Raw genomic sequence first — 13215 nt, 5'->3', positions numbered from 1 at the left:
CCTCAGCTGATCGCTGGCTGGCTCCGCCCTGGTTCCCCACCTCCGCTGCCATCAACAATCGCTGGCTGACTCCTCCCCGACCTAAGCCTAAAGCCTCTGGCCAAGGCTTTAGGCCTGGGCCAGGGCACCCCCAGCTCCCCTCCACCACCGCCATTTATGATCGCTGGCTGGCTCCACCCCGGTTCCCCCCGCCATCACTGCCATCAACCATCGCTGGCTCAACGATCGCTGGCTGGCTCCTCCCTTACCCAGGCATAAAGCCTCAGTCTGTGGCTTCGCTTCAGTGCATGGCTGCCGGCCGCCATCTTGGTTGTCAGTTAATTTGCATATACTCACTGATTAGCCAATGAAAAGGGTAGCGGTCGTACGCTAATTACCATGTTTCTCTTTTATTAGTGTAGATGGTTCATCTGATTTGATTTTATATAAGCTTGAATATTAAAAAATCCTTTTTTTAAAATATATTTTTATTGATTTTTTACAGAGAGGAAGGGAGAGAGATAGAGAGTTAGAAACATCAATGAGAGGGAAACATTGATTAGCTGCCTCCTGCACACCCCCCACTTGGGGATGTGCCCGCAACCTTGACCAGAATCGAACCTGGGACCTTTTAGTCCGCAGGCCGACGCTCTATCCACTGAGCCAAACTGGTTACGGCTAAAAACTTCTTTAGATTGTTTAATTTATTTACTTTGTTCCTTAAGATCAGACTTAATCGAGAGTTTATGCCTCTGTTATTTTATGAAAAATTAGAATTGTTCTTCGTTCTGGGGTGTTTAATTTGTAAAATGCCACGGAACCTAATTGTTATAAGCATTCTATAATATAAAGAAACTACCTACCTAAGGTGTCAAGCTAGTGTTCTTCACTAAGTGTTTTTCAACATAGCTTTCTCTCTTGAACTTAAAACAATCTTTTAACTAGCTCCCATTCCTGCAGATCCTAGCTTAAATGTCACTTTGCACTAGTGAAAGTGATACTGTCCTTGAAATCCTTTTCCTATTTATATTTCCTTTAACACATTGTACTTTTCCTTTATAGCACTTATCAACTTTACAATTTATTTTTAAGGACTCTTTTATTGGTATCTCTCTCCCCTACTAGAGTGTAAACTCCGCAATGTCAAGAACAGTATCTATTTTATTTACCATTGTTCCTAGTGCCAGGCACTCCATAAATACATTTTAAGTTACTTAATGAACAAGATGTCCTGCTCTTTTATCTCTCATTTTTGTTCTATACCAGCATTTCCCAAAATATATATTAAAAGTTCTCCATGAACTATTAATAGATATTTTCTGAAAGAAATGATTCTGTGGTCATAGGTTTGGAATGGCTATATGAAGAATCACAATTTACATTAGCATGTTAAAATCTCTCAATTTTAAAGTAGAAAAATCTAAATTTAGAATCTAGCATTCTCTACTTTTTTTTTTTTACTACCAAACTCTTTATTCTATGATAAAGGAACATTTTTAATCATTAAGGAAAGTGATTTTATATATGATATTTAAGCTCCCTTTCTCTCCTCATACAAAAAAAAATTCAAATATAAACATAGATTTAGCATTCTAAGTTTGAGCATTCTATTCAAAATGCAAACTAACCACTGATTCAAACTGGCCAAGGCAAGATAGGTGATTTTAAAATTCAAAAGGGATGTTAAGTTACTACAAGGAATGATGGGAATATATGTTGTTGTAACCTCATATACCCTTTGAGCACTTCCATTTGTAAGTTGTCCTATATACACTTTAACAAGTTCACAACAATGTCTTGTATATAATAGTGCAGGAGTGGTTTTTGCAGCATTCGTGGAGAAGGATTGGCATTTAGGTTGTTCATACAAGTTTAATGTTTAACCCTTTTGTTTTTTTTCTTATCAGTGTCTAGTTAAGTAAATTATGGTATCTCTATATAGTGGAATACAGTGCAGCTGTTGTGAAATCTGTAGAAGTGTTAGTATGGAAAGATCTCCAGAATATCAAGTAAACCAAGGGATAAAGCTCTGTATGTTGCATAGAATACTATCTGTAAGTAAACACACACACACACACACACACACACTAGAGGCCCAGTGCATGAAAATTCATGTACTGGCGAGTGGGGGGTCCCCTCAGCCTAGCCTGCCCCCTTTCACAGTCCGGGAGCCTTTAGAGGAGGCCCGCAGGGAGCAGGCCTAAGCCGAAGTCTGGCCTCCCTCTGCGGGAGGCGACTGCGCCCATCTGGGAAAGGCGCCTCCCCCAGCACCCCACCACTGCTGATGCTGCCGGCCACCATGGCCACCTGCCCTCGGCCCTTGCAGCCGCTACGGCTTTGTCCGGAAAGACGTTCAGGAGACATCCGGTCTATCTGGTCTAATTAGCATATTACCCTTTTATTAGTATACTAGCGGCCCGGTGCACGAAATTCGTGCACTGGGGGGTGGGGGTTCCCTCAGCCCAGTCTGCCCCTCTCACAGTCTGGGAACCCTCAGTGGATGTCCTACTGACGGCCACAGTCTGGCAGCAGAGGCTCGGAGCTCGGAGCAGGCGCGGTGTGTGTGTGTGTGTGTGTGTGTGAGAGTGTGTATGTGTCTGCTGGGGGCCGCCCCCAGCCACACCATGGAGGCTTGGAGCAGGCGCCCCTCTGTGTTGATCTCTCAGGCTCCTGGCCTCCACTGTGTGTTGTACTTTCCCTTGAGCTGTGGCCAGGGTGGGGTGCTGCCTGCAGGCCGCGCTTTCCTGCTCACGTATCACTGGATTGCTGCGGAGGCCCGGGGGCAGGCCCTCCTGGGTGCTGCCTAAAGCCGCACTTTCCTGTTCTGGGATCGCCATGGTGACCCAGGAGCAGGCCCACCTGGGGGCTGCCTGCCCTCTGCACTTTCCTGCTCTGGGATCACCATGGCGACCCAGGAGCAGGCCCTCTTGGGTGCTGCCTGCAGGCTGAACTTTCCTGCTCACCAATCGCTGGATCGCAACGGCGACCCAGGGGGAAGCACTTTCCTGCTCTCAGATTGCCATGGGGTCCCGGCTGGGGGCAGGGCTTAGGTGGCGCAGGGCTTAGGCGGCACATGGGGGACCCAGCTGGGGGCGGGGCTTAGGCGGCACACAGGGCCCGAATGTCGGCTCTTGCTGTCCCACCCTGCCTGCAGTATGCAAATTAGCCGCCATCTTTGTTGGCGGCTAATTTGCATATCACGCTGATTAGCCCATGGGGGGCGTAGCAAAGGTACGGTCAGTTACCATCTTTGTCTATTATTAGATAGGATCTATCTATCTATCTTTAACAGAGGCTACTTATGAGGACTGGATTTTTTGTTTTCATACTGTTAGAATGTTTTTCATCCTTGAACTTTTATTTTATATATTTAAGAAAACAGTTAAAATTTAATAAAATGTTTACCAAAATTCAGTGATTATAAGGCTATATGAGAACTTGGTATTTTGATGGCAGTTGGTAGTATCACAAACTGGCAAAATCATCCTTCATGGTGACTAAATCAAAGCTTATTTTGAGCAACTGTTATGACACACATCATATTAACCATTTTATATACACTTGCCTTATTTAAATCTCTAACCAAGCCTATCACGTAGATTCTATTTCTCACTTACTGGAGGAAATAGATTTAGAAGACTGAAGTATCTTGTCAAGAGACATAAAACTCCAGAGCCTGTGCTTTCAATCCCTACACTTTAGTATTGTTCAAAAGGGGTCTGAAAATTAGTTTTTTGTTTTTTGAAGGTTATTATCCCAGACAAAAGACCAGGTTTGAATCTGTATCCATTTCATCAAGTAAAAATAGTGTATTCACTATCCTTCTTTGAAAATATCATATTTTTATGGAAGTGAGTAGGCGATTAGAATCAAAATATTTTTTAGTCATAGCCTGCTCTGGTCATACAAGTTTAATGTTTTAACCCTTTTGTTTTGAATTTCCTCTGTAAAATGCAAACTTGAAATAACAGTTTTAGTCAGCTTTTGGAATTTTGTATAATTTAACTGTTAATTTCAATGGAATACTTTTTTTTAATTTGAACAAATGTACAATGTGTCGAAAAAAATCTTTCTACCTAAAATACTTGTACTACTAACTGTATTGTTAGCAACATCCTTTCAAGACTACTAAAGTCCCTCTATTTTAGAAACAAATGAACAAAAGTCTCTTTATAATGCTATACATTCTGTTTGCTTTTTAAAAAAATACATAAACTTACCTATTTCCCCCTCTTTTTAGGAACACCATCTTCAACGGGCTATTTCAGCACAGCAAGTGTATGGCGAGAAGAGGGATAATATGGTTATACCTGTCCCAGAGGCAGAAAGTAATATTGCTTACTATGAGTCTATATATCCTGGGGAATTTAAGATGCCAAAGCAGCTCATTCACATACAGCGTAAGTATCTACTCTCTTAATAATTATCCTATATAATAAAAGGGTAATATGCAAGTTGACCCTAATGGCGGAACGACCAGACTGACCGCTCAACCAATCACTATGAGGCGCACTGACCACCTCTCAGTCCCATTCCCTGGCTGTCAGCCTCCCATTGCCTGATGGCAAATGGGGAACCACCCAGCGGCAGGGGGTGGGGCCAACTGCAGGCAGCCGGGGAAAGATGGCCCTAATCACAGGCCAGGCCTTGGGACCTTATCCGCACATGAATTTCATGCAACAGGCCTGTAGTATTTTCTATATTTATCTTCCAATGTAACTCTTGACAGATTTTTATCTGTTCAAGGCCATTTTTCATTGACTAGCATTAATGAAATGAGCATTATTAAAGCCCATTTTCAACTTTAAAAATTGTGTTTGAGATTTCTGCCTGACAAAAATGATACCATTTTTATCCTAGATTTTTAGTTCCATCTCAACATGGGATCTTATGCTACTTTACACAAATGGTATAAATGATATGCCTCAGATATAGAAATGGTTTTCTTACTGTTCAGAAACTGTAATGTTAATAGTCTTAAAGAACATCTTAATGTCAGTCAGGAATTGGCAAACTTTCTGTAAAGGTTCGAATAGTAAATGTTTTAGGCTTTGTGAGTCTTTTCTGTCTTTTGTTACATGTATTCAACTCTGCTGTATTTCGTAAGGCAAAATCAGCAATAGACAATACATAAACAAATGGACATGGTTGTGTTCCCATACAACTTTATTGACCAAAAAAAAGATAGCAACCCAGTATTGGCCTGTAGGCCATATTTGCCAGTCCTTGATCTGCGTTTCTATTTTTTTTTTAATTTAGTGTTCTAATTGTTTTGCTTGGTAGTGATAGGTTCTTCATTAGAAATTATCTTTCTTTTTTAATGATTTTATTGATTTCAGAGAGAGGAAGGGAGAGGGATAGAAACATCAATGATGAGAGAGAATCATTGATCAGCTGCCTCCTGCACACCTCTTACTGGGAATTGAGTCTGTAATCCGGGCATGTGCCCTGACTGGAAATCGAACCGTGACCTCGTGGTTCATGGATCAACACTCAACCACTGAGCCACACTGACTGAGCTAGAAATGATTTTTCAATAGCTATCACAGATGATGCTAAATAGCTGAGAGCTTGTAGATTTAAAGGAAAATGTACTGTATATTTCATTCTCTTAATCCCCAAGTAGTTGACAACTTAAAACATAGTTGATCGGTACTAAGGTAAAATTGCAACAGCTTTCATTGTTGTCTTGCTGACCTTTATAATCAAGAGGTTTTTCCAGGGGACTTTCTAAACTTTATTCAGGACAATATAAATCTATTTTGTTTTTATTATTCTTTCTAAGGACACAGAGAAACTAGTTTTAACTAGTTTTTATCTCATTAACTACTTTTCTAACTCATTTAACTTTTTCTCCACATGATCTAGTTTTTGTCCTGAGTTTTAAACATTTATTTTATTATTTCTTAAATATAAAAACCAAAAGTAAACATAGTGGCCATATTGGTTCTTATCAGTACTATACTGGCAGTTGATTTGATTTTAAGTTTATTAATCCTCTCATGAAAAATCTGTATAATCACCACAGATAAAGTCACTGAAGAATCTTTACTCCTTTTTACAGCACCTGCATTGACCTTTGCAGTCCCCCTGACTTTCTTCATTCTGTTCTTATGTTCCTTTTGATGTTTTCTTGAGGTCTTCTTTTCAAACAGGCCATGTCTTGTAAGTCTATGTTTCGGTTCATTTTTCTTTGTATAATCCAGGGAATCAAATTATGCCAAAGCCAGTTGTCTTACACTCACTACCAAAATGGATTCTGAATCCAAATATAAAGATGGCATCTGTTGTGGTCTTGTACATTTTGGCTAGTTTTTTTCAAACTTTTGTGTTAAGTACTATTGCCTTCCCTTGGCAAAGGACATCAATGACCATGTGTTTCCGCTGAAATAGTTTGTTGGTCAGGAACTTCCTGGTCTGGATAGTTATGTCGTTCACGATGGCAGCCCATCTTCGAGCAGCCAGGGAGGAAAAGAGCTGGCTCATGTCTACTCCATTATATTGAACACCTGAAACTATCATAGCCAGAGTGACTTTAAATTCCTGAATCCATTTTTGAGTCCAGAGTGCCTTTTGTTTCACAAAATCTTGACCCATAACATTTCAGGCCCTAGCTATTCCCTCAGAGATATTTCTAGAGGCTGCAAGTTCAAGATCGGGGTGCCAGCATGGCAGGTGAGGTCTCTCTTTCAGACCACAGACTTATTGTTATGTCCTCACATGGTGCAAAGGGGCATTTGATATTTTTAACTTGTGATTTTTTTTCATCTTTAACTCTAATTTGCACCTAACCATATTGATTTCCTTTAGAAAAAAATAATAATTTCATTTAAAGGTTACTTTGAAATGAACCAAATAAGTGTCATGTATTTTCTTGCCCACTCACATAATTAATTACACATAAGGCGCAGACACGGATATTTTAAACAAATTTGTTCAATATTAGAACCTAAAAGTTAGTTCTCTGGAAAATCACCTCTATCTGTAAGTTATAAATCTGATCTTCTATATATATTTACTAGAGCCACATTGTATTCCACAGCCACAGACTATATTATCTTACAAATGCATGCTTTTAGGTTAAAACAGGATTGAGTAAGATAAAATTACATTAATCAATTTACATTATCAAAAAAAATTTGCATGTTTTACAAATAGACTGCTTATTGATGACTAAAATCCACAAAACATTTTGCTGGTACTGAATGAATTAAATTCTGGTTAGAAAAGTCAAAAGGAGCTATATTTAAAAAGAAATTGACTTTGCTGACTTTGGAAAATCTCAAATCTATTCTTGTCTTCAATTGGCTTAGGAAAGAGATCTTAATTTACTCTCTTATATCTAGTCAGAGCTTAAAAGCAAGAAAACCATATAAAAATCATTATTCCCTTCTTTAGTTTCATCCTGTAGTTACCTTCTAATCTAATTCACTGACTACTGCTCAATATTCCTTGATCCAAGGAGTATTAAAATGTTTCTCTTTTGATTGGTGACCTGTAAAACTTCTAGATTACACAGTTAGGACTTCTCCTTTCCTATTTATACTGGAAGAAAGGACAAAACAGTTCTGACCTGAAGACAGAAACAATTCTCTCTCTCCCTTTCCCATGCACTTGGGTTTCAAAGCTCTGCTGTTAATCCTCAAAGGAAACATTTTCTAAAAGGTCTTGGTAGAGGAGAACCAAGATGGTGGCATAAGTAAACACCTATACTTGCTGCCTCTCACAACCACATCAAAATTTACAACTAAAAGGCAGAATATCGACCACCCAGAACCGCGGGAAAGCTGGCTGAGTGGAAGTTCCACAACTAGAGAGGTGAAGAAAGCACATTAAGACTGGTAAGAGGTGCAGAGGTGCAGAAAATGCTGGCACCTGAATGTGCTGCTCTTTTAATCGGGAGGAAGATACAAGCTCCCGCTTGCTCTGAAATCCAGTTCCGGACAAGTCTCTGGGGGACCCAGACACATATGGGGAGAAACTGGACTGTCTGGCATCAGGACAGGAACGCAAGGGCAGCTTTATCACAGAAGTGCTTGCAGCGATCATTGTTCCTGTATGGGGGGTACGGGATGCGGAGACATGGGGACCTCTCCAGTGCAGGGCTGACTGGCAAGCCATTACTGTTTGCTCCACCCAGGTGATTCCCAGAGACCCTGCCCCACCCAATTTAAAACCCCACCCAAGCTGTGCGTATCGGCTTTTGCATATGAATGGCCTGTCCTTTCTTCACTTAAAACCTGTCAAACTGCAGCTGGGTAAGAGAACCCCAGAGCTTCCAAAAGAAGGCCCGGCAGCAGCAGCCTGCCTTGCGTCACTGCTGGGCCTCATCTGGGCACTTCCAAACCCCATACAAAAAGGAGGAATCTGCAAATCTCTCTTTAGCTCCTGCTGGGCGGCCCCAGACAGAGGCTGACCTTGCACCTCCTTGGAGATCCAAGAGCCAGTGTACCCAGTGGTCAGAGTGAGACCATACCGGATTACAACTCTTCACATCCATAAGTGACACACTCAAGGGACAGACTCAGTGAACACCAAAGCCCCACTGAAGCAAGTCGTGCCCCATAAGGGTGTGTCCTGCACAACAGATCTTCCATTGTAGACACAGTTGGTCATCACAGCCAATTGGCCTGGAGGTCAATTCCTCCCAGTGATACCAACAGCAATCAAGGGTTAACTACAACAAGACTGTGCAAACAGCCCACAAAGGGGTGCACTAAGAGCATCCAGCCACTCTATCAACACAGGGAAGCAGCCAAAATGCGGAGACAAAGAAACATGTCATAAATGAAAGAAATGGAGGAAAGCAAACTACTGGATATAGAGTTCAAAACCACGGTTATAAGGTTACTCAAGAATCTTCTAGAAACCTCCGAGGAACTTAGTGAGACTTTCAAGGATCTTAATAAGAATGCCAAAAAAAAATGGAAAAGGACCAGTTTAGAAATTAAACATACACTGAGTGAAATAAATAATATACAGAGATACAACAGCAGACTAGAGGATCCCAAGAATCAAGTCAAAGATTTGGTATACAAAGAAGCAAAAAACACCCAACCAGAAAAGAAAAAAGAATCCAAAAATATGAAGATAGTGGAAGGAGCCTCTGGGACAACTTCAAGCGTACCAACATCTGAATTATGAAGGTGCCAGAAGAAGAAAGAGAGCAAGATATTGAAAACCTATTTGAAGAAATAATGACAGAAAACTGCCCCTACCTGGTGAAAAAAAGAGACTTACAAGTCCAGGAAGCGGAATCCAAAGAGACCACACCAAGACACATCATAATTAAAATGCCAACAGTTAAAGACAAAGAGAGAATCTTAAAAGCAGCAAGAGAAAAACAGTTACCTACAAGGGAGTACCCATACTACTGTCAGCTGATTTCTCAACAGAAACTTTGCAGGCCTGAAGGGAGTGGCAAGAAATATACAAAGTGATGAATAGCAAGAACCTACAACCAAGATTACCCAGCAAAGCTATCATTTAGAATTGAACGTCAGATAAAGAGCTTCACAGACAAGAAGAAGCTAAAGGAGTTCATCACCACCAAACCAGTATTATTTGAAATGCTGAAAGGTATTCTCTAAGAACAGGAAGAAGAAGAAAAAGATAAAGATAAAAAGTTATGAATAACAAAGTGACAACAAATACATATCTGTCAACAAGTGAACCTAAAAACCAAAATGAATAAAAAACCTGATGAACAGAAGAGACTGGTGAATGTAATAGAATCAGGGGCATGGAAGGGGAGCAGACTTACAATTCTCGGGGGAAAGGGGCTGTGGGGGGTGTGGGAAGAGTTGGGACAAAGAGCTTACACCTATGGTTGAGTTCAGTGCGTGGAGGAGGCCTGGAGTGGGGTGGGAACTGGGTGGAGGGGAGCTATGGTGAGAAAAAAGAGGAACATCTGTAATAATATGAACAATAAAGATTTATAAAACAAATGAAAGGTCTTGGTGTGTGTGTGTGTGTGTGTGTGTGTGTGTGTGTGTGTAGATATAGACATATGCATTTCTAGTTCCACTAGAAGAGCAAGAAGCAAAAAATATTCAGTAGCAGTGAGCACACCTAGCACCTAATCTTTAATCTCTTCCCTACTAAATGGAACCAAGAATCTATGGTGAAGTGGCTGATTTCAGTGACTGGGACAGGGTAGGCACAAGATGAACCTGGAACATCTTTTCATGCCAGAAATTAAGTACACAGGAGTTTCCACTAATTCTGGGACAATTTAAGTGGAAAATTTTAAGTACAGCAGTAAATTATAATTGAAACACTACGAATTCATGAGGCCAACATGATGACAAATAGATGAGTGGTGGATAAGAGTACCTCTCATGCTTTTATTGTGGAATGCCAAGAGCTGAATGGTACATGTGAAGAGAGTGCTGGAGTTGGGAAATTATTTTCACAATTAACATGATCAAGATTGGATCACATAAAAATCATCAATATGTGCTCAATATAAGAGGAAATTTTGAGGTGCAGGATATTTGCATGGTATTAAGTTCTCAAACTGCTTATTAGTTACAAGGATGGAAAAAATACAGTGGAGTAATCAGGCAGTTTCTTGAATGTGATCAAAATTATCATCACTCACGAACAACAGATGAACATTGTGTGCCTTTAGATGTATCCTGAGGAATATTAAAAATTGAGTATGCAATATGCCAGCCAATAGTACATAATCTTATCACAGTGAGGGGGAAAATCAGACAAGGTGAGAAATGTGATGATAATAAATAATAATAAAATAATATCCTGGGAAGAGGATATTTTTTCTTCAAAAAATATCAATGTCTTAAAAGACAAAGCATGGAGTGTAAAGTAGAACAGAGGGAGTATAGTCAGTAATATTGTGATAACTGTGTATGGTGCCAGGTGGGTACTAGATTTATTGGGGGTGATCACTGTAATTTATATAATTGTCTAATTACTATGCTATATGCCTAAAACTAAAATAATCATGAATGTCAACTATAATTGAAAATTAAAATTTTAAACAGACCAAGGAAGGCTGTGGAATTGTTCAGATTTAAATTGGCTAAAGAGACAACAATGAAGCTAATACCTAATCCTAGACTGGTTCTGTGCTGGAGGGAGAAAACGTTATAAATTATTAGATAGATGACAATTGGAATATAGGCAGGACTTTAAATTGTATGAGTGTAAATTTATGAAGTTGATGACTGTACTGTTAAATATACTCTTAAGTATTTGGCAGTAAAGAACCATGTATATTACTCTTTGATGGCTCAAAAAATAGTGTGTGTGTGTGTGTGTGTGTGTAGAGAGAGAGAGAGAGCACGCACATGTAAATGATAAAACACGGAGTAAAATTTCAACATTGATTGAATTTGGGTAAAGATTTGTAGGTGTTCTTATACTATTTTTATTTTGCAGCTTTTATAAGTTTAAACTTATAAATAAAAATATTTTTAAAAATAGATTCGTGTAGAGCAGTGGTTCTCAACCTTCCTAATGCCGCGACCCTTTAATACAGTTCCTCATGTTGTGGTGACCCCCAACCATAAAATTATTTTCGTTGCTACTTCATAACTGTAATTTTGCTACTGTTATGAATCGTAATGTAAATATCTGATATGCAGGATGTATTTTCATTGTTATACATTGAACATAATTAAAGCATAGTGATTAATCACAGAAACAATATGTAATTATATATGTATTTTCCGATGGTCTTAGGCGACCCCTGTGAAAGGGTCGTTTGACCCCCAAAGGGGTCGCGACCCACAGGTTGAGAACCGCTGGTGTGGAGCTTATATTTTTACTAGAGGCCTGGTGCACGAAATTCATGCACGGGTACGGTCCCTAGGCCTGGCCAGCGATCAGGGCCGATCTGTGGGGCGGCCAGCGGGACAATCAGGGGGCCCCGCTGGCACCTGCTTTGGCTAGCCTGGGGCCTGCAGGCTGGGGGCAGCTCCTACATTGAGTGACTGCCCCCCTGTTGGTCAGTGCATGTCATAGCAAGCGGTTGAGCGGCCTTAGCATATCATTTGCATATTACACTTTGATTGGTTGAAAGGATAACCAGACGACCAGACACTTAGCATATTAGGCTTTTATTATATAGGATTGCCTCTCAGAATAATTGTATCCTGTCTTTATACCCTCATTCTGAAAAATTACATATTTTCTCCTTCCCTTTGCCTGCCTCCACTTCCCACTACAACATACATTCTTCCCCCATTATTATTCTGGTACTACTTTCTGGCAGATAAACTCTATGGCATGAACCACAGAGCTTTATCTATAAAGGATTTCATATCTGGGATTTGAGAACTTTCAACTGTGGGATTCTCCACTTATTGTCCCCCAGATACATTTTGGAAGCGACTCCAAGTTTTCTTTCTTAGAAATACTATAAAGAAGTTGAAAGAATTTCCTGGTCTGGCTAGCATGTGATAATTTTCTTTTCTTCAGTATAAGGCAAATATGTCAAATACCTACCATCCCATAGTAAATATCACTATTATGAAAATCTTTTCTGTTGCTCAGACTTACTTCAAGGAGTTTTGCAAGTAGATATTAACTAATCATTGAGAGTTAGTATTTGAGTTGAAACCTTGAATAGTGTGCCTTCCTTTCAGTCAGGGATTATATTCTGTTCCTAATCCACATTTTGTGCCATTTCATTTCATATTTTCTTTTTATGTTTTAAAAATACTACTTGGAGTTATAGACATACTCACCCATACACACTTAGTCTGATCCACAATATGGCATTTGTTACATAGACATTCATATACGTTTCATCTCTATCACTGAACTCTTAAGTCTGAGGGCAAGTACCATGGTTTGTGCCACTCTATTTAAAATAATCAATTTATATATAAACATACACATATACGGTGGGGGGAGAGACTTCCTTTTGCTAACTTCATTGTCTATAGCATTTTCTCTCTGTACATTATAAAGGGTGTCCCAAAATTCACGCAAGAAGTAATTTTGATAGAAAACACAGGTTTATAATAAAATTGTAAAAATTTTTTATTGATTCATAAAGTATACAGTATAGGGTTATGTATGGAATAGCATATTGGGTAAATGACCTCCATGGCTTTGCTGGCACATACGCACTCTTTTGTTGAAATGTTCCATGACCGTTTTGCATAAATGTGGCTGAATTTCATTGATACAGCGCTCAATTTCTTCCTTCAAGGCGTGGGTGGTCGTGGGCTTGTTGGCATAAACCTTAGACTTCAAAAAACC

The 13215-nt window shown here is 39.8% G+C and overlaps 1 protein-coding gene and 1 long non-coding RNA gene across 3 annotated transcripts in view; both read left to right on the top strand.

The window, feature by feature from the left end:
- The window catches only part of LOC106724702, a 38019-nt gene extending 37496 nt beyond the window's left edge, over window positions 1-523 (top strand). The window contains exon 4 of the long non-coding RNA XR_001360544.1: window positions 485-523. This is a non-coding gene — a long non-coding RNA (uncharacterized LOC106724702). The remainder of the gene's footprint in view (window positions 1-484) is intronic.
- The window catches only part of LOC102255279 (enhancer of polycomb homolog 1), a 93839-nt gene that overhangs the window by 45326 nt on the left and 35298 nt on the right, over window positions 1-13215 (top strand). For both annotated transcript variants that reach the window (XM_005885882.2, XM_005885881.2), the window contains exon 2: window positions 4220-4379. In XM_005885882.2, the coding sequence (XP_005885944.1) occupies window positions 4220-4379 (160 nt within the window). The remainder of the gene's footprint in view (window positions 1-4219; window positions 4380-13215) is intronic.

This window comes from Myotis brandtii, unplaced genomic scaffold (assembly GCF_000412655.1).
Source record: "Myotis brandtii unplaced genomic scaffold, ASM41265v1 scaffold933, whole genome shotgun sequence".
Taxonomy (NCBI): domain Eukaryota; kingdom Metazoa; phylum Chordata; class Mammalia; order Chiroptera; family Vespertilionidae; genus Myotis; species Myotis brandtii.
The sequence above is the reverse complement of the archived record's forward strand: the minus strand, read 5'-3'. Positions and strand labels throughout refer to the sequence as shown.